This window comes from Seriola aureovittata, chromosome 15 (assembly GCF_021018895.1).
Source record: "Seriola aureovittata isolate HTS-2021-v1 ecotype China chromosome 15, ASM2101889v1, whole genome shotgun sequence".
NCBI lineage: Eukaryota > Metazoa > Chordata > Actinopteri > Carangiformes > Carangidae > Seriola > Seriola aureovittata.
In genome coordinates this window covers 14,736,892-14,756,148 of record NC_079378.1, presented here as the reverse complement: position 1 = coordinate 14,756,148, position 19,257 = coordinate 14,736,892, and the positions used below count along the sequence as shown (strand labels likewise).

Sequence of the window (19,257 nt, the reverse complement as noted above, 5' to 3'; positions counted from 1 at the left end):
AAGTAAGTAAAAACATTACCTTCTATTCATCAGCAGGTTAACATTGTTATTGTGAACATCTTAGCCTGCTAATGCTAGCATAAGTACAGCCTCACAAAGTTGTTGAGTCTTTGTGTTGTTCCCACAAAAATGGCAAAAAATGTGTAAAAAGTCAAGCTCTTTATTTACCAATTCGTAAAGTGGTCTGATCCAGTATGCTGAGGTAAGGGAGGTAGATGTTGCTAGGTCCAGGAGGAGCAAAACACAATTTTCCATCATCCAATGCCACATTCTCACCAAAAATACACAGCTGAAAGAAACAGAGAAAAAGGATTAAATGTTAACGTTTTAAGTTTTGCCTATTTTTGAATACTGACAGGTACAGTATGTATATACTGTATGTGTGCTGGTCTACCTGCTTTTGCAGTAGTTTCTGTGTCAGTTTTAGAAGTGTGGTGCTCTGTACTCTTCTAAGGTCACTGAGTAGCAAAGTGGCTCGAGCCAGAGTAACACTGGACCCTGGTGGTATGCATGTCCGTCCTGACAGCAGGCTCACTGCTTCCTACACGCATTCAAAAACATACAGAACACAACAGCACTATGATTATTCTTAATCATTACACATCAACAACCAGAATCATACATCCTTGACTGAAAAGCAAGTACAAAAGAAATAGAGGCATCTGAAAAAAACAATACAAGGAAAAGCAATATATTCTTAATATAATAGCAATAATAATATAATATAAATACATTCTTGAAAACAGTGAGTTAAAATGATGACCCACACAGTATAATGATAACAATAGAAGGGATCATAAAAAACATTAAAGAACAAAAAATATGAATTAAATTCAATGCAAAACTTACAACTTGTCCGTCGTTTCCAAAACTCCTCCTCGAACCCTGGTTCGAATCCGGGTCACGGCAACAATATGTATTTATATTATATTATTATTGCTATTATATTAAGAATATATTACTTTTCCTTGTATTGTTTTATTTATACTTGTTGGAGTTGACTGTCATTCTCTACATTTGTCTACAACTTCATGGCAACAATACATAGGTACTTTGTTTTACATATACTTGTTGCAGGCGTCTGGTGTTCTCCACACTTGACTACAACAGCACAACTGTTTATATGCAATTCTGTGACAATCAGTGTTATACATCATACAAATGTACATGGGGCTAGTGGCGCAATGGATAACGCGTCTGACTACGGATCAGAAGATTCTAGGTTCGACTCCTGGCTAGCTCAATTTTAACTTACAACTTGTCCGCCGTTTCCAAAACTCCTCCTCTACATACTATGTATCAAAATGCGCAGACAGAATGATAGCTAATTGTCCTTCAAACAGTCAGAATCCTTCATTCACAGCTGGCCTGGCCCCATTCTTGCTTTTAGAATTACCTACTCGTCATATTGATTTCAAAACCAACTTTTGAGAATAAGTAAAATATAAAACAGTGACAGATCAGTCATCCAGTAAACTTGACTGACTTTAGTCACACTCTGAGAAAAGCCATTACATATAGAACAGGGGAGCCTTTGGTATGAAGAGATGGAAACATGCTATCATTTCAGCGAGCAAGCAAGCTAAGTCGCCGTAATCGTATAGTGGTTAGTACTCTGCGTTGTGGCCGCAGCAACCCCGGTTCGAATCCGGGTCACGGCAACAATAGACAGGCAAGTTGTTTTATTGATTCTTGTTGAAGATGACTGTCATTCTCTACATTTGTCTAAAACTTCATGGCAACAATACATAGGTACGTTGTTTTACATATACTTGTTGCAGGCGTCTGGTGTTCTCCACACTTGACTACAACAGCACAACTGTTTATATGCAATTCTGTGACAATCAATGTTATACATCACACAAATGTACATGGGGCTAGTGGCGCAATGGATAACGCGTCTGACTACGGATCAGAAGATTCTAGGTTCGACTCCTGGCTAGCTCGATATAAACTTTAACTTACAACTTGTCCGTCGTTTCCAAAACTCCTCCTCTACATACTATGTATCAAAATGCACTGACCAAATGACAGGAAAATGTCCTTCAAACAGTCAGAATCCTTCATTCACAGCTGGCCTGGCCCCATTCTTGCTTTTAGAATTACCTACTCGTCATATTGATTTCAAAACCAACTTTTGAGAATAAGGAAAATATAAAACAGTGACAGATCAGTCATCCAGTAAACTTGACTGACTTTAGTCACACTCTGAGAAAAGCCATTACATATAGAATAGAGGAACCTTTTGTCTGAAGAGATGGAAATATGCTATCACTACAGCGAGCAAGCAAAATAAGTCGCCGTGATCGTATAGTGGTTAGTACTCTGCGTTGTGGCCGCAGCAACCCCGGTTCGAATCCGGGTCACGGCAACAATAGACCGGAAAGTTGTTTTATTGACTGTCATTCTCTACATTTGTCTACAACTTCATGGCAACAATACATAGGTACTTTGTTTTACATATACTTGTTGCAGGCGTCTGGTGTTCTCCACACTTGACTACAACAGCACAACTGTTTATATGCAATTCTGTGACAATCAATGTTATACATCACACAAATGTACATGGGGCTAGTGGCGCAATGGATAACGCGTCTGACTACGGATCAGAAGATTCTAGGTTCGACTCCTGGCTAGCTCAATTTTAACTTACAACTTGTCCGCCGTTTCCAAAACTCCTCCTCTACATACTATGTATCAAAATGCGCAGACAGAATGATAGCTAATTGTCCTTCAAACAGTCAGAATCCTTCATTCACAGCTGGCCTGGCCCCATTCTTGCTTTTAGAATTACCTACTCGTCATATTGATTTCAAAACCAACTTTTGAGAATAAGGAAAATATAAAACAGTGACAGATCAGTCATCCAGTAAACTTGACTGACTTTAGTCACACTCTGAGAAAAGCCATTACATATAGAATAGGGGAACCTTTGGTATGAAGAGATGGAAATATGCTATCATTTCAGCGAGCAAGCAAGCTAAGTCGCCGTGATCGTATAGTGGTTAGTACTCTGCGTTGTGGCCGCAGCAACCCCGGTTCGAATCCGGGTCACGGCAACAATAGACAGGCAAGTTGTTTTATTGATTCTTGTTGAAGATGACTGTCATTCTCTACATTTGTCTAAAACTTCATGGCAACAATACATAGGTACGTTGTTTTACATATACTTGTTGCAGGCGTCTGGTGTTCTCCACACTTGACTACAACAGCACAACTGTTTATATGCAATTCTGTGACAATCAATGTTATACATCACACAAATGTACATGGGGCTAGTGGCGCAATGGATAACGCGTCTGACTACGGATCAGAAGATTCTAGGTTCGACTCCTGGCTAGCTCGATATAAACTTTAACTTACAACTTGTCCGTCGTTTCCAAAACTCCTCCTCTACATACTATGTATCACAATGCACTGACCAAATGACAGGAAAATGTCCTTCAAACAGTCAGAATCCTTCATTCACAGCTGGCCTGGCCCCATTCTTGCTTTTAGAATTACCTACTCGTCATATTGATTTCAAAACCAACTTTTGAGAATAACAGGGTGTCTACAGAGATTCAGGGATGAATTTACTACCTTTTTACTACCTTTTTACTACCTTCACAATATTTTTTACTACCAGCACAACTTTATGCTACAACTTTAGCGGCGTAAAGTGTGGCCTACCTGTGCCCCCATTATTTTTTCTGTGCTGGTTTTTTTTTTTTTTTTAAACTTAGGGGCACGAGTGCTCCGGGTGGGGGGGCATAATAGAGCCATGATCATAGGAGTTGAATTAATCAAGAGGTCACAACAGGCCTTGCTCCATAGGTTTTACTCAATGTAAAAAGTCAAAAACAATTGCATAACAATTACAAGACTTTTCAGAATAAATAACTTAATTTAAGTTCAACACTGGGCACAATAACTGGCCAACACACACACACACACACACACACACACACACACACAGAGGGAGCAAACTTTAAGTGTAAGTCTGGTGTAAATTGACCCATAGTCCTGTTGTATAAGCTCACCACATGCAGCACATAGGAAAAAGAATGAGACAATTTGGGACAACATAGGCCAAGTTATGGACAGGCAGCTTAAAGCCGACCCAAGGGGACATGCTTTGGGGGAGTTAGCAGTTAGCACTGCCCCCATGCCCCACGGGACGAGGGCGTAGATGTAGCCGTAATAGCCGATGTAGCACTGCTAGCACTAGTGCCGGTGCAAAATAGTGACAGCGGTAGCTGCGAGTTACGACCCCGCATCCTTGCTTGGTGGCTAGTCGACTCCATGTGCGATTTAACTACCTTCACCCCCATCCATGTAATATGTATAGTCTTCTTACAGACGTTGCAGTAAGCCTCTCGGTTGTTGCCAACTACTGGCCGAAGCCAGTCTTTAAACGCTGATTCCTCCATCCAGAGGTCAGAAAACTTGCATTTGCCCATGTCTGCGGCAAACTAACGAACTAGCACAGATGAGCCAGCCCGGTACCCAGATTCAACGAGCACGCGCACGTGACCAATGCACGTACATCATTCCATTGATAATATTCCTATCACTCAGGTCCTACTCGCAACATAGAAATAAATTCACGAAAGTTTAATAATTTAATGGCCTGCAGGTAAGTTACACAAATTGAAAAACGCATAGGTCCAGTTGGATGGAGGCTCAAAAATTTACTACCTCGTCAGATGACGTTTACTACTTTTTACTACTTTTTACTGGCCTTAATTTGGCTTAATTTAATTTACTACCTTTCACTACTTTTTACAACCCCGCGGCCACCCTGAATAAGGAAAATATAAAACAGTGACAGATCAGTCATCCAGTAAACTTGACTGACTTTAGTCACACTCTGAGAAAAGCCATTACATATAGAATAGAGGAACCTTTTGTCTGAAGAGATGGAAATATGCTATCACTACAGCGAGCAAGCAAAATAAGTCGCCGTGATCGTATAGTGGTTAGTACTCTGCGTTGTGGCCGCAGCAACCCCGGTTCGAATCCGGGTCACGGCAACAATAGACCGGAAAGTTGTTTTATTGACTGTCATTCTCTACATTTGTCTACAACTTCATGGCAACAATACATAGGTACTTTGTTTTACATATCGACACCCTCTTAAAATAATGGCCTAAGTCATTTTTTCAGGTTTTTCAGGAAACACAAAAAACTCAACAAAAGAGTCACACTTTTGACATAGGCCATTATACAACCGGGGGTAGAATTGCATGTTCCCCTCAACTGAGGATTCAGGCGATTTTACCAGAGGTGGCCAGCATCATGAGGGGGTGATTTAGGCAAAAAAAACATTTTTGTCAAAACATGACTTAGGCCATTATTTTAGGAAGGTGACGATATACTTGTTGCAGGCGTCTGGTGTTCTCCACACTTGACTACAACAGCACAACTGTTTATATGCAATTCTGTGACAATCAGTGTTATACATCATACAAATGTACATGGGGCTAGTGGCGCAATGGATAACGCGTCTGACTACGGATCAGAAGATTCTAGGTTCGACTCCTGGCTAGCTCAATTTTAACTTACAACTTGTCCGCCGTTTCCAAAACTCCTCCTCTACATACTATGTATCACAATGCACTGACCAAATGACAGGAAAATGTCCTTCAAACAGTCAGAATCCTTCATTCACAGCTGGCCTGGCCCCATTCTTGCTTTTAGAATTACCTACTCGTTATTTTGATTTCAAAACCAACTTTTGAGAATAAAGAAAATATAAAACAGTGACAGATCAGTCATCCAGTAAACTTGATTGACTTTAGTCACACTCTGAGAAAAGCCATTACATATAGAATAGAGGAACCTTTTGTCTGAAGAGATGGAAATATGCTATCACTACAGCGAGCAAGCAAAATAAGTCGCCGTGATCGTATAGTGGTTAGTACTCTGCGTTGTGGCCGCAGCAACCCCGGTTCGAATCCGGGTCACGGCAACAATAGACCGGAAAGTTGTTTTATTGACTGTCATTCTCTACATTTGTCTACAACTTCATGGCAACAATACATAGGTACTTTGTTTTACATATACTTGTTGCAGGCGTCTGGTGTTCTCCACACTTGACTACAACAGCACAACTGTTTATATGCAATTCTGTGACAATCAATGTTATACATCACACAAATGTACATGGGGCTAGTGGCGCAATGGATAACGCGTCTGACTACAATAGACAGGCAAGTTGTTTTATTGATTCTTGTTGAAGATGACTGTCATTCTCTACATTTGTCTAAAACATCATGGCAACAATACATAGGTACGTTGTTTTACATACTTGTTGCAGGCGTCTGGTGTTCTCCACACTTGACTACAACAGCACAACTGTTTATATGCAATTCTGTGACAATCAATGTTATACATCACACAAATGTACATGGGGCTAGTGGCGCAATGGATAACGCGTCTGACTACGGATCAGAAGATTCTAGGTTCGACTCCTGGCTAGCTCGATATAAACTTTAACTTACAACTTGTCCGTCGTTTCCAAAACTCCTCCTCTACATACTATGTATCACAATGCACTGACCAAATGACAGGAAAATGTCCTTCAAACAGTCAGAATCCTTCATTCACAGCTGGCCTGGCCCCATTCTTGCTTTTAGAATTACCTACTCGTCATATTGATTTCAAAACCAACTTTTGAGAATAAGGAAAATATAAAACAGTGACAGATCAGTCATCCAGTAAACTTGAGTGACTTTAGTCACACTCTGAGAAAAGCCATTACATATAGAATAGAGGAACCTTTTGTCTGAAGAGATGGAAATATGCTATCACTACAGCGAGCAAGCAAAATAAGTCGCCGTGATCGTATAGTGGTTAGTACTCTGCGTTGTGGCCGCAGCAACCCCGGTTCGAATCCGGGTCACGGCAACAATAGACCGGAAAGTTGTTTTATTGACTGTCATTCTCTACATTTGTCTACAACTTCATGGCAACAATACATAGGTACTTTGTTTTACATACTTGTTGCAGGCGTCTGGTGTTCTCCACACTTGACTACAACAGCACAACTGTTTATATGCAATTCTGTGAGAATCAGTGTTATACATCATACAAATGTACATGGGGCTAGTGGCGCAATGGATAACGCGTCTGACTACGGATCAGAAGATTCTAGGTTCGACTCCTGGCTAGCTCAATTTTAACTTACAACTTGTCCGCCGTTTCCAAAACTCCTCCTCTACATACTATGTATCAAAATGCGCAGACAGAATGATAGCTAATTGTCCTTCAAACAGTCAGAATCCTTCATTCACAGCTGGCCTGGCCCCATTCTTGCTTTTAGAATTACCTACTCGTCATATTGATTTCAAAACCAACTTTTGAGAGTAAGGAAAATATAAAACAGTGACAGATCAGTCATCCAGTAAACTTGACTGACTTTAGTCACACTCTGAGAAAAGCCATTACATATAGAATAGGGGAACCTTTGGTATGAAGAGATGGAAATATGCTATCATTTCAGCGAGCAAGCAAGCTAAGTCGCCGTGATCGTATAGTGGTTAGTACTCTGCGTTGTGGCCGCAGCAACCCCGGTTCGAATCCGGGTCACGGCAACAATAGACAGGCAAGTTGTTTTATTGATTCTTGTTGAAGATGACTGTCATTCTCTACATTTGTCTAAAACTTCATGGCAACAATACATAGGTACGTTGTTTTACATATACTTGTTGCAGGCATCTGGTGTTCTCCACACTTGACTACAACAGCACAACTGTTTATATGCAATTCTGTGACAATCAATGTTATACATCACACAAATGTACATGGGGCTAGTGGCGCAATGGATAACGCGTCTGACTACGGATCAGAAGATTCTAGGTTCGACTCCTGGCTAGCTCGATATAAACTTTAACTTACAACTTGTCCGTCGTTTCCAAAACTCCTCCTCTACATACTATGTATCAAAATGCACTGACCAAATGACAGGAAAATGTCCTTCAAACAGTCAGAATCCTTCATTCACAGCTGGCCTGGCCCCATTCTTGCTTTTAGAATTACCTACTCGTCATATTGATTTCAAAACCAACTTTTGAGAATAAGGAAAATATAAAACAGTGACAGATCAGTCATCCAGTAAACTTGACTGACTTTAGTCACACTCTGAGAAAAGCCATTACATATAGAATAGGGGAACCTTTGGTATGAAGAGATGGAAATATGCTATCATTTCAGCGAGCAAGCAAGCTAAGTCGCCGTGATCGTATAGTGGTTAGTACTCTGCGTTGTGGCCGCAGCAACCCCGGTTCGAATCCGGGTCACGGCAACAATAGACAGGCAAGTTGTTTTATTGATTCTTGTTGAAGATGACTGTCATTCTCTACATTTGTCTAAAACTTCATGGCAACAATACATAGGTACGTTGTTTTACATATACTTGTTGCAGGCGTCTGGTGTTCTCCACACTTGACTACAACAGCACAACTGTTTATATGCAATTCTGTGACAATCAATGTTATACATCACACAAATGTACATGGGGCTAGTGGCGCAATGGATAACGCGTCTGACTACGGATCAGAAGATTCTAGGTTCGACTCCTGGCTAGCTCGATATAAACTTTAACTTACAACTTGTCCGTCGTTTCCAAAACTCCTCCTCTACATACTATGTATCACAATGCACTGACCAAATGACAGGAAAATGTCCTTCAAACAGTCAGAATCCTTCATTCACAGCTGGCCTGGCCCCATTCTTGCTTTTAGAATTACCTACTCGTCATATTGATTTCAAAACCAACTTTTGAGAATAAGGAAAATATAAAACAGTGACAGATCAGTCATCCAGTAAACTTGACTGACTTTAGTCACACTCTGAGAAAAGCCATTACATATAGAATAGAGGAACCTTTTGTCTGAAGAGATGGAAATATGCTATCACTACAGCGAGCAAGCAAAATAAGTCGCCGTGATCGTATAGTGGTTAGTACTCTGCGTTGTGGCCGCAGCAACCCCGGTTCGAATCCGGGTCACGGCAACAATAGACCGGAAAGTTGTTTTATTGACTGTCATTCTCTACATTTGTCTAAAACTTCATGGCAACAATACATAGGTACTTTGTTTTACATATACTTGTTGCAGGCGTCTGGTGTTCTCCACACTTGACTACAACAGCACAACTGTTTATATGCAATTCTGTGACAATCAATGTTATACATCACACAAATGTACATGGGGCTAGTGGCGCAATGGATAACGCGTCTGACTACGGATCAGAAGATTCTAGGTTCGACTCCTGGCTAGCTCGATATAAACTTTAACTTACAACTTGTCCGTCGTTTCCAAAACTCCTCCTCTACATACTATGTATCACAATGCACTGACCAAATGACAGGAAAATGTCCTTCAAACAGTCAGAATCCTTCATTCACAGCTGGCCTGGCCCCATTCTTGCTTTTAGAATTACCTACTCGTCATATTGATTTCAAAACCAACTTTTGAGAATAAGGAAAATATAAAACAGTGACAGATCAGTCATCCAGTAAACTTGACTGACTTTAGTCACACTCTGAGAAAAGCCATTACATATAGAATAGAGGAACCTTTTGTCTGAAGAGATGGAAATATGCTATCACTACAGCGAGCAAGCAAAATAAGTCGCCGTGATCGTATAGTGGTTAGTACTCTGCGTTGTGGCCGCAGCAACCCCGGTTCGAATCCGGGTCACGGCAACAATAGACCGGAAAGTTGTTTTATTGACTGTCATTCTCTACATTTGTCTACAACTTCATGGCAACAATACATAGGTACTTTGTTTTACATATACTTGTTGCAGGCGTCTGGTGTTCTCCACACTTGACTACAACAGCACAACTGTTTATATGCAATTCTGTGACAATCAATGTTATACATCATACAAATGTACATGGGGCTAGTGGCGCAATGGATAACGCGTCTGACTACGGATCAGAAGATTCTAGGTTCGACTCCTGGCTAGCTCAATTTTAACTTACAACTTGTCCGCCGTTTCCAAAACTCCTCCTCTACATACTATGTATCAAAATGCGCAGACAGAATGATAGCTAATTGTCCTTCAAACAGTCAGAATCCTTCATTCACAGCTGGCCTGGCCCCATTCTTGCTTTTAGAATTACCTACTCGTTATTTTGATTTCAAAACCAACTTTTGAGAATAAAGAAAATATAAAACAGTGACAGATCAGTCATCCAGTAAACTTGACTGACTTTAGTCACACTCTGAGAAAAGCCATTACATATAGAATAGAGGAACCTTTGGTATAAAGAGATGGAAATATGCTATCACTACAGCGAGCAAGCAAGCTAAGTCGCCGTGATCGTATAGTGGTTAGTACTCTGCGTTGTGGCCGCAGCAACCCCGGTTCGAATCCGGGTCACGGCAGCAATAGACAGGCAAGTTGTTTTATTGATTCCTGTTGAAGATGACTGTCATTCTCTACATTTGTCTAAAACTTCATGGCAACAATACATAGGTACGTTGTTTTACATATACTTGTTGCAGGCGTCTGGTGTTCTCCACACTTGACTACAACAGCACAACTGTTTATATGCAATTCTGTGACAATCAGTGTTATACATCATACAAATGTACATGGGGCTAGTGGCGCAATGGATAACGCGTCTGACTACGGATCAGAAGATTCTAGGTTCGACTCCTGGCTAGCTCAATTTTAACTTACAACTTGTCCGCCGTTTCCAAAACTCCTCCTCTACATACTATGTATCAAAATGCGCAGACAGAATGATAGCTAATTGTCCTTCAAACAGTCAGAATCCTTCATTCACAGCTGGCCTGGCCCCATTCTTGCTTTTAGAATTACCTACTCGTCATATTGATTTCAAAACCAACTTTTGAGAATAAGGAAAATATAAAACAGTGACAGATCAGTCATCCAGTAAACTTGAGTGACTTTAGTCACACTCTGAGAAAAGCCATTACATATAGAATAGAGGAACCTTTGGTATGAAGAGATGGAAATATGCTATCACTACAGCGAGCAAGCAAGCTAAGTCGCCGTGATCGTATAGTGGTTAGTACTCTGCGTTGTGGCCGCAGCAACCCCGGTTCGAATCCGGGTCACGGCAGCAATAGACAGGCAAGTTGTTTTATTGATTCTTGTTGAAGATGACTGTCATTCTCTACATTTGTCTAAAACTTCATGGCAACAATACATAGGTACGTTGTTTTACATACTTGTTGCAGGCGTCTGGTGTTCTCCACACTTGACTACAACAGCACAACTGTTTATATGCAATTCTGTGACAATCAATGTTATACATCATACAAATGTACATGGGGCTAGTGGCGCAATGGATAACGCGTCTGACTACGGATCAGAAGATTCTAGGTTCAACTCCTGGCTAGCTCGATTTTAACTTACAACTCGTCTGTCGTTTCCAAAACTCCTCCTCTAAATACTATGTATCAAAATGCACTGACCAAATGATAGCTAATTGTCCTTCAAACAGTCAGAATCCTTCATTCACAGCTGGCCTGGCCCCATTCTTGCTTTTAGAATTACCTACTCGTTATTTTGATTTCAAAACCAACTTTTGAGAATAAAGAAAATATAAAACAGTGACAGATCAGTCATCCAGTAAACTTGACTGACTTTAGTCACACTCTGAGAAAAGCCATTACATATAGAATAGAGGAACCTTTGGTATGAAGAGATGGAAATATGCTATCACTACAGCGAGCAAGCAAGCTAAGTCGCCGTGATCGTATAGTGGTTAGTACTCTGCGTTGTGGCCGCAGCAACCCCGGTTCGAATCCGGGTCACGGCAGCAATAGACAGGCAAGTTGTTTTATTGATTCTTGTTGAAGATGACTGTCATTCTCTACATTTGTCTAAAACTTCATGGCAACAATACATAGGTACGTTGTTTTACATACTTGTTGCAGGCGTCTGGTGTTCTCCACACTTGACTACAACAGCACAACTGTTTATATGCAATTCTGTGACAATCAATGTTATACATCATACAAATGTACATGGGGCTAGTGGCGCAATGGATAACGCGTCTGACTACGGATCAGAAGATTCTAGGTTCAACTCCTGGCTAGCTCGATTTTAACTTACAACTCGTCTGTCGTTTCCAAAACTCCTCCTCTAAATACTATGTATCAAAATGCACTGACCAAATGACAGGAAAATGTCCTTCAAACAGTCAGAATCCTTCATTCACAGCTGGCCTGGCCCCTTTCTTGCTTTTAGAATTACCTACTCGTCATATTGATTTCAAAACCAACTTTTGAGAATAAAGAAAGTATAAAACAGTGACAGATCAGTCATCCAGTAAACTTGACTGACTTTAGTCACACTCTGAGAAAAGCCATTACATATAGAATAGAGGAACCTTTGGTATGAAGAGATGGAAATATGCTATCATTACAGCGAGCAGTTAAAAGGATTCGCCATGATCGTATAGTGGTTAGTACTCTGTGTTGTGGCTGCAGCAGCCCTAGTTCAAATCCGGGTCATGGCAACAATAGATAGGCAAGTTGTTTTATTGATTCTTGTTGAAGATGACTGTCATTCTCTTCACTTGTCCACAGCATCATGGCAACAATACATAGGTATGTTGTTTTACATATACTTGTTGCAGGCGTCTGGTGTTCTCCACACTTGACTACAACAGCACAACTGTTTATATGCAATTCTGTGACAATCAATGTTATACATCATACAAATGTACATGGGGCTAGTGGCGCAATGGATAACGCGTCTGACTACGGATCAGAAGATTCTAGGTTCAACTCCTGGCTAGCTCGATTTTAACTTACAACTTGTCCGCCGTTTCCAAAACTCCTCCTCTACATACTATGTATCAAAATGCGCAGACAGAATGATAGCTAATTGTCCTTCAAACAGTCAGAATCCTTCATTCACAGCTGGCCTGGCCCCATTCTTGCTTTTAGAATTACCTACTCGTCATATTGATTTCAAAACCAACTTTTGAGAATAAAGAAAGTATACAACAGTGACAGATCAGTCATCCAGTAAACACTGAGAAAAGCCATTACATATAGAATTGAGGAAGGGCAATAGTGAGGTGGGAAATATCCATGTGTTGTATGTGAGGGGTTATTTTTCACAAGCTCTCCACTAAACAGGGCTTTGGTGAGGCACTTCAGAAAAACACATTACTGCATTTGCTAAGCTTCCATGCATTCTCAACTTATTTCTTAAAGTTGGCAGACATGATTTTAATGTAGCAAACTCCCCAAATGGATTTTTCATTTGATGAGCCGAAGATAGTCCAACTAAGAACAGAAATAGCCCAAACTTTTATCTGTGGACACAGACTTGTCAAACATGCCTATTCTATTCAGTTATCAGTCTGTACGCCCAACTAATTGTTAATTGTTTAATTTAAATTTCCAAACTTAGGTATGATAAAAGAGGATGTGATAAAAAGTGATCTATATCTTTGTAAAATTCTACTGGTTGCCTAAAAAAAAGCAGCAACTAAAAACTGGTATAAAAAGGATTCTCCCCAGTATTAAACAATGGCTAGACATAGTATGTGATATATATATGCAATGGAAAAAATAACATTTTTAAAATGAGTAACCTTCACTGCAGCTATAAAGGCCCATCATAGCTGGATCTAGATAATCCAAGGACAATATGGACACAAATTTAGGAGGGCAAGAAATCAATAACCAACTTGGTTCCCTTGCTCTGTTGATGTTTTTTCTTACTCTTTCTTTAGTAAAATTAACTAAAATATTTATGAATAAAAAGTGAAAAGAGGTGTTTGTGTGCATTGGTACCTGTAGCATTGCCATGCTGTCATCCCTCTTGCCTCTCTGTGCTTCCAATTCTGCAGCTTCAACCATCAAAAGGGCTTGAATATCAAGGTCTCCCCATACCGCACATTCATCAAGGCCCTCCTGTAAGACCTTAGCTGCCTCTTCATTAATGTTCTTACCTTAAAAAGACAGTCACCAAACACAGACATTTATATGTGCACTGATTGAATGATTCGTCATAATTCTTTATGCGGCACACTGGGCATAATATGCCAAGCCTTGTTATGTGAAATAATGTAAAGGTACAAAGTAAGTTAATCCTACATGTATTTCTCAAGTGTACATCCAGTACTAGTGAAGGGTAGATCTTTAATTTGTTTTGACATTTGAGACCCTTATGATATTAGTGTGACACATTTGTCAGAAAACATGAAAGAGCATCACAACACATGAGCAGACCTGGAGAAAGGGCAGCGGTGCCACGGATGTGTGCAGCTAGGCTGTGGACCAGAGCCAGGCGGCAACGCAGCCACAGAAAAACTCCAATTCTCTCACTTGCCTCAACTGCTCTGGGACAGTCTCCATGTAGGGGGTCTTTTGTACCCTGTCGACACATACAAGCATACACACCATGTACATCAATCACAGTTCTACTGCCGCTGTGTGGTTATTTGCATATTTTGAATGAAAGAACGTGATCACATCATCTTCATCATCATATTCCAGTTGATGACACACTCAGAGGTACCACTTTTATGCTGATGTTGTCAGCTGTTTCATTCTTGTTTCATGCTGGTTGTAATATTGTTATGTTTACAAGACAGAATACAGGTAAGGCTTTCATATGCATGAATTTATATTAACTAATTTATATAAACATGTTACCCATTCACTTCCAGTACTGGGATGTGGGAGCTCAGACACAGGTTTCTGAGAGACAGGTAATCCTCTCATGATTACAGGTGACGTCTGCAGCAGCACCAAGGATGAAACTGCCATTTCTGAACTGAAGGAGGATATTAAAATGGTCAGGAAATACAAGCATAAGCAAACACACACACACAGTACACACACGTAAGACCACTGTACCTAATTGCAGTATGTCCTTGCTGCAGGCAGAGGTTGGCCTTTAGAAGATTTGACTCTATTGTCAGTTCCAGGTTCTCCATTTTGCTAAAGCACTGAGATATGAGCTGCTGTGAAATGGAGTGCAACAAGGAGGACGCTCCTTTCAACAAAAGGAACTATAACAGAGGAGATGACAAACATGGGCAAATTAACACAAACAAGTTGAAGATAAAAAAATATATTTACTATGAGGTGCCAAGATAAAAACAGTTCAATGAAAAATTACAGGAAGTGGCAAATCCCTGAAGTAAAGATCAAAAGGAAAATCCCCAGGAAGTCTCACCTTAATCCTTTCTAGAGTCAGATTCTGTGTATCAAGATCCAGCACCTTTGGCTCTTCCATCTTTAGATAGGAGCTCTCAGTATCTGATCTGTCCTGTTCATGGTGTTTTGAGTTCACCAAACAACCTGTTATGCTGGCAGAAGCTTCTCCTTCAACAGAATCTGAAAGACAATCCCACTATGTGCATAAACAATTGTTTGATACTCAGTGACTCTTTTAGAATGAAATCAAATTATTTGTATTTAAAGTGAATGTTAATGCTTTAGTTCTCAAATTACAGCACAGTATGATAAAGATGATTAATATAATGGAATCGAGTTTTTTTTTTTTTTTAAAGTATATTTTTTTTGGGCTTTTATGCCTTTAATGGACAGCACAGTGGAGAGTGACAGGAAACAGGGAGGCAGAGAGAGGGGGAATGACATGCAGTGAAAGGCGATCCGATACGGGATTCGAACCGGGGCCAACTGCAGCGAGGACTGTAGCCTCTACACATGGGGCGCCTGCTTAAACCACTACGCTACACGACGCCCCTGGAATCGAGTTTTAACTTTAACTATTTCACCCACTAAATAACCAATCTTGAAGGTAAATTGGTTCTATTTTTTATCATTCTATTTATTAAGTATCGACGATAAGACAAATACATCTTTGGGATGCTGGATACCTGGAGAAATGGAGAACACAAAAAGGGCATGTCTTAATGTCAATTAAATGTATGATAGTTTAATAGTATGTCTCCAACCCTACTCCAATGAGAGATGTCACATGATCCAAATATAAAACAAAATAAATCACAGAGAGAAGTACTCTAGCTTACACACCTGGCACAGGAGGGCCATGTACGGTGTTACTGAGTGCCAGGACTAGTTGAACGCGAGCCAGGTTCAATCGGAGGCACAATGTGGATCCATACAACGTTTGGACCACTGGAGCAAAGTCACAGTTCATAAGTTCTTCCAAAGCCTGACCACAGGCACCACGTACACACAAAGTACATTCACAAAAAACAATGTAGTTAGCACATTTAGCAGTTTTCATTTGTCAAATGCATAGCTGAAACAACAGCACTGAGACTGAGAACAGGTCAATAAAGAATTTAGAAAATCTACAGAAATCCCGTATAGAAAGTACCTCAGCATTGTCCAGGAGAGATTTGTTGCTGTAGAATGTCTTGACAGGCTGCACAATAAGCACAATATATAATATCTATTCAGATCATGGCATGTATAAACAAACAAAAATAGTAATACTTTCAATGCTGTGCAGAGGCAGTCTGTCTCGCACTAATGTATAAATTAGATCTGCAACAGCAGATACAGTACACATACTCTCAGAGGATGGCAGGCAAACAACCCATGTGTTCACAATTCCATGAAAGATTCAGATTTATAGTATTACAAACAGAGCAAAAACTGTTACTAAAAGTACAAAGGGTATGCTAAGTGTATATGATGTTGCAAAATGTGTTGCAACAGTGAGATGCAACACATTGTAATATTACCAGTTGACACAGACTAAGAGAGAAAAAGACAAAGAGGGAACATATGTATATGTTTCTAAATGTATGCTCATACTTGGTGATCGTCTTTGGCAATGTAGTGTCCATAAGGCAGAAGGACACCTATTCCTTGTGTGAGCTTAACTGTCTCTTTTGCAGCTTCAGTGAACAGACAGAGTTCAGTAAGGGCACGTATCTGCAGAAAACACCAACGCAGGTTAAAAACTCTCACTGAGAACCACAGAGGAAAAACGTTCACATTTACATACAGGAGACAACACAAAGGCCGACCTTAAGTATTTTGCCCTCAACAGTGCGTTGCACATCTCTGCACACAGTCCCCACAAAATGTAGGTAAAGAGCTAGAATGGGCAGTAGCTGAAATTACAAAGATAGTTTAACACTTAAGTCAATTACATATCTTGAGCATTGCAGTTCAAAATGAGGACACAAAGACAGTGTTTACGTGCGTACCGTGATGTAGTATCCTGTGGTGAAAAGCCAGTGGCAGAGGAAATTAAGGCTGGTTACAGTGGTACCAAGGTGAACCCTGTGAGGTTCAGAGAAAAGGTCAACTCCAGGGAGCAGTTCATCTCTGATGCTGTGGGAGGCGTAATGGAGGTCGACTTGGGGTTGAGCCAGGGAGCAGCACAGCACACACTATGGAAGTGGGTTACGCACACACGCACACACACATACAGGTATGTCAGAATAAATGGACATATACACACACACGATAAAACATACAGTCATTAAAGCGAAAACATTTAGTGTCATCATTCCTTAAATAAAATAAACAACATGTTTGTAATAAGAGAGATTAATATCCCCCAGAAGTATTACCTTAAACAGGTGAGCAGAGATGAGACAATACTTAGTCCGCTGTCTGATATCAGACGTTAAAATATACCTGTAGATAAAAACATCCCTCAGAAGCAAATAGGTTTAAAGGGATATGTTTGCAATCCACACAAAAAACAAATCAAATCAATGACAAACTTCACCGAAACCTACTGTGCAATCTTAGCAGTGAGCCCAGCAGCCTGTAGACATCCCCAAATGCCAGCCTGTTTCAGGGTTTGTTGAAGGGAGCCACTTTCATACAACACACCATCCCATTTATCTACAGCACCTGAGCTCTGTAAGGCACAATCTACAGCTTTACTCCAGAATGAGTGTGCAGCCCTTGAGATAAAACACAGACAGGGATTGAATTATTATAAGAATGCAAGGAAAATCACAAAAAAGCTCAACTTACACTTTTTTGCTGTACAATTACAGGTGAATGCATACAGTAAAAGGCTGTAAGCTGACTTCAAGACACATACATGCACACTCTGGGGATAAATTTTTCTAACCTTGTGTTACCGTTGTAGAAATGTAGGTTTCCCATTTCATGCAGCATCAAAACTCTGAGGGAGTCATGATTGTTGGCCTGGAGATACTCTGAAGAAAAGTTGGGATGGAAAGGAAAGTCAGACCTTTATGAACATGACAGCTTGACACATACTTAATTCAGATATTCCATGCTATTATCTTGTCATTTAGTCTGCTGGTACTCTGCATAACACAACATGTGGATACTTGCCTTTTTTATATAAAGTGTACTATAGAAGCCTTGTCTGGTACTTTATTAAGTATTAAGTATTTTGTGTTCTTACTAATGGAGTTGGAGTATGCAGCAGTGACAGTCGGCATGTGGTCGGTGCTGATAGGGAGGCTGTAGAGAGCATTTTGAGTACTGTAGTCCTCCTCCGTCAGGTCGCATGGTTGGATGTTTGGAGTGGGCATAACTATGGGGCTGAAATCCACCAGGCTTGCAGAATGGCTGAGACCTCTGCTCTGACAGTGCCGCAACTGTCCTGCAAAGCCTGGATAGAAACACAGACAGTGCAATATGTGTGAGTTTGAAACAATTGATGTATGAGTATGCATGTGTCCACTTAATCAGAACTGAACTCACAGGGCTGTGTGTATGCCAGTAACAGTGACAGTAATGAGCGACTATGCTGGAAGACTTGAAGACAATGTGGTCTTCTCTCAAGGGCTTGTTGGTAACAGCTCAGTGTGTCTTCTACATCCAGAGGAACGCACACAAGGGAGATGGAGCGCTGTATTTCTGCACCTTCGACACAGAACATATATGCAAGAAAACATTATCCATTTAAACACAACCTGTCCACACTTGTTTGGTCTTTGTACATCCTTGTAACATTTTGGTAATTTTGCACAATTCATACCACAATATCTCACCATTCAGGCATTCCTATGTTATTTTCTAATATTGGGATTTTTCAATTACAGGGCAGCCGTCACATTTACTACAAACAACTGTTTGTATGAGTGAAATATTCTGACATGACTGAAACTTGCTGTTCAAACCTTTAAGCTCAACTGCATGCTGATGAGTGGAGTTTGTGAGTGCTGCTTTTTTGTGAATGGATGGTTGCTGTGCATGGTGAGGGATCCACCCACTGAGCAGCTGGCAGCCTGCGTAGCTCCTGTAAGTTACCTGAAATTTGGAAAAGAAAGTACCACATATATACACATACAGTACAATACACAAAATGCACAAGTGCACACAAGAC

General features: G+C 40.4%; 1 protein-coding gene and 27 non-coding genes across 34 annotated transcripts in view; 27 read left to right on the top strand and 1 right to left on the bottom strand.

Moving 5' to 3' along the window:
- Positions 1-19,257, bottom strand: part of LOC130182400 (cilia- and flagella-associated protein 54-like) — a 38,254-nt gene that overhangs the window by 2,674 nt on the left and 16,323 nt on the right. For 5 of the 7 annotated variants that reach the window (XM_056397302.1, XM_056397304.1, XM_056397301.1 and 2 more), the window contains exons 39-56: positions 19,052-19,181; positions 18,633-18,794; positions 18,331-18,540; positions 18,028-18,115; positions 17,684-17,854; positions 17,513-17,579; positions 17,144-17,329; positions 16,961-17,047; positions 16,746-16,865; positions 16,303-16,350; positions 15,993-16,134; positions 15,169-15,329; positions 14,847-15,001; positions 14,643-14,763; positions 14,217-14,361; positions 13,779-13,936; positions 395-541; positions 169-289 (exon numbers count right to left, since the gene is read on the bottom strand). In XM_056397302.1, coding sequence (XP_056253277.1) covers positions 169-289; positions 395-541; positions 13,779-13,936; positions 14,217-14,361; positions 14,643-14,763; positions 14,847-15,001; positions 15,169-15,329; positions 15,993-16,134; positions 16,303-16,350; positions 16,746-16,865; positions 16,961-17,047; positions 17,144-17,329; positions 17,513-17,579; positions 17,684-17,854; positions 18,028-18,115; positions 18,331-18,540; positions 18,633-18,794; positions 19,052-19,181 — 2,419 coding nt within the window. Of the gene's footprint in view, positions 1-168; positions 290-394; positions 542-13,778; positions 13,937-14,216; positions 14,362-14,642; positions 14,764-14,846; positions 15,002-15,168; positions 15,330-15,992; positions 16,135-16,302; positions 16,351-16,745; positions 16,866-16,960; positions 17,048-17,143; positions 17,330-17,512; positions 17,580-17,683; positions 17,855-18,027; positions 18,116-18,330; positions 18,541-18,632; positions 18,795-19,051; positions 19,182-19,257 lie in introns of those variants that run through there. The other 2 variants (XM_056397305.1, XR_008829711.1) reach the window with 2 other exon arrangements.
- trnar-acg (transfer RNA arginine (anticodon ACG)) lies at positions 1,171-1,243 on the top strand. The gene has a single exon. It is a non-coding gene; the product is annotated as a tRNA-Arg (tRNA).
- Positions 1,875-1,947, top strand: trnar-acg (transfer RNA arginine (anticodon ACG)). The gene has a single exon. It is a non-coding gene; the product is annotated as a tRNA-Arg (tRNA).
- Positions 2,300-2,371, top strand: trnah-gug (transfer RNA histidin (anticodon GUG)). The gene has a single exon. It is a non-coding gene; the product is annotated as a tRNA-His (tRNA).
- Positions 2,569-2,641, top strand: trnar-acg (transfer RNA arginine (anticodon ACG)). The gene has a single exon. It is a non-coding gene; the product is annotated as a tRNA-Arg (tRNA).
- Positions 2,988-3,059, top strand: trnah-gug (transfer RNA histidin (anticodon GUG)). The gene has a single exon. It is a non-coding gene; the product is annotated as a tRNA-His (tRNA).
- On the top strand, positions 3,273-3,345 carry trnar-acg (transfer RNA arginine (anticodon ACG)). Its single transcript has one exon. It is a non-coding gene; the product is annotated as a tRNA-Arg (tRNA).
- Positions 4,944-5,015, top strand: trnah-gug (transfer RNA histidin (anticodon GUG)). Its single transcript has one exon. It is a non-coding gene; the product is annotated as a tRNA-His (tRNA).
- trnar-acg (transfer RNA arginine (anticodon ACG)) lies at positions 5,463-5,535 on the top strand. The gene has a single exon. It is a non-coding gene; the product is annotated as a tRNA-Arg (tRNA).
- On the top strand, positions 5,882-5,953 carry trnah-gug (transfer RNA histidin (anticodon GUG)). The gene has a single exon. It is a non-coding gene; the product is annotated as a tRNA-His (tRNA).
- On the top strand, positions 6,395-6,467 carry trnar-acg (transfer RNA arginine (anticodon ACG)). The gene has a single exon. It is a non-coding gene; the product is annotated as a tRNA-Arg (tRNA).
- trnah-gug (transfer RNA histidin (anticodon GUG)) lies at positions 6,820-6,891 on the top strand. Its single transcript has one exon. It is a non-coding gene; the product is annotated as a tRNA-His (tRNA).
- Positions 7,087-7,159, top strand: trnar-acg (transfer RNA arginine (anticodon ACG)). Its single transcript has one exon. It is a non-coding gene; the product is annotated as a tRNA-Arg (tRNA).
- Positions 7,506-7,577, top strand: trnah-gug (transfer RNA histidin (anticodon GUG)). The gene has a single exon. It is a non-coding gene; the product is annotated as a tRNA-His (tRNA).
- Positions 7,791-7,863, top strand: trnar-acg (transfer RNA arginine (anticodon ACG)). Its single transcript has one exon. It is a non-coding gene; the product is annotated as a tRNA-Arg (tRNA).
- trnah-gug (transfer RNA histidin (anticodon GUG)) lies at positions 8,216-8,287 on the top strand. Its single transcript has one exon. It is a non-coding gene; the product is annotated as a tRNA-His (tRNA).
- Positions 8,501-8,573, top strand: trnar-acg (transfer RNA arginine (anticodon ACG)). Its single transcript has one exon. It is a non-coding gene; the product is annotated as a tRNA-Arg (tRNA).
- On the top strand, positions 8,926-8,997 carry trnah-gug (transfer RNA histidin (anticodon GUG)). The gene has a single exon. It is a non-coding gene; the product is annotated as a tRNA-His (tRNA).
- On the top strand, positions 9,195-9,267 carry trnar-acg (transfer RNA arginine (anticodon ACG)). Its single transcript has one exon. It is a non-coding gene; the product is annotated as a tRNA-Arg (tRNA).
- trnah-gug (transfer RNA histidin (anticodon GUG)) lies at positions 9,620-9,691 on the top strand. The gene has a single exon. It is a non-coding gene; the product is annotated as a tRNA-His (tRNA).
- On the top strand, positions 9,889-9,961 carry trnar-acg (transfer RNA arginine (anticodon ACG)). Its single transcript has one exon. It is a non-coding gene; the product is annotated as a tRNA-Arg (tRNA).
- Positions 10,308-10,379, top strand: trnah-gug (transfer RNA histidin (anticodon GUG)). The gene has a single exon. It is a non-coding gene; the product is annotated as a tRNA-His (tRNA).
- trnar-acg (transfer RNA arginine (anticodon ACG)) lies at positions 10,593-10,665 on the top strand. The gene has a single exon. It is a non-coding gene; the product is annotated as a tRNA-Arg (tRNA).
- On the top strand, positions 11,012-11,083 carry trnah-gug (transfer RNA histidin (anticodon GUG)). Its single transcript has one exon. It is a non-coding gene; the product is annotated as a tRNA-His (tRNA).
- On the top strand, positions 11,295-11,367 carry trnar-acg (transfer RNA arginine (anticodon ACG)). Its single transcript has one exon. It is a non-coding gene; the product is annotated as a tRNA-Arg (tRNA).
- On the top strand, positions 11,714-11,785 carry trnah-gug (transfer RNA histidin (anticodon GUG)). The gene has a single exon. It is a non-coding gene; the product is annotated as a tRNA-His (tRNA).
- trnar-acg (transfer RNA arginine (anticodon ACG)) lies at positions 11,997-12,069 on the top strand. The gene has a single exon. It is a non-coding gene; the product is annotated as a tRNA-Arg (tRNA).
- On the top strand, positions 12,701-12,773 carry trnar-acg (transfer RNA arginine (anticodon ACG)). Its single transcript has one exon. It is a non-coding gene; the product is annotated as a tRNA-Arg (tRNA).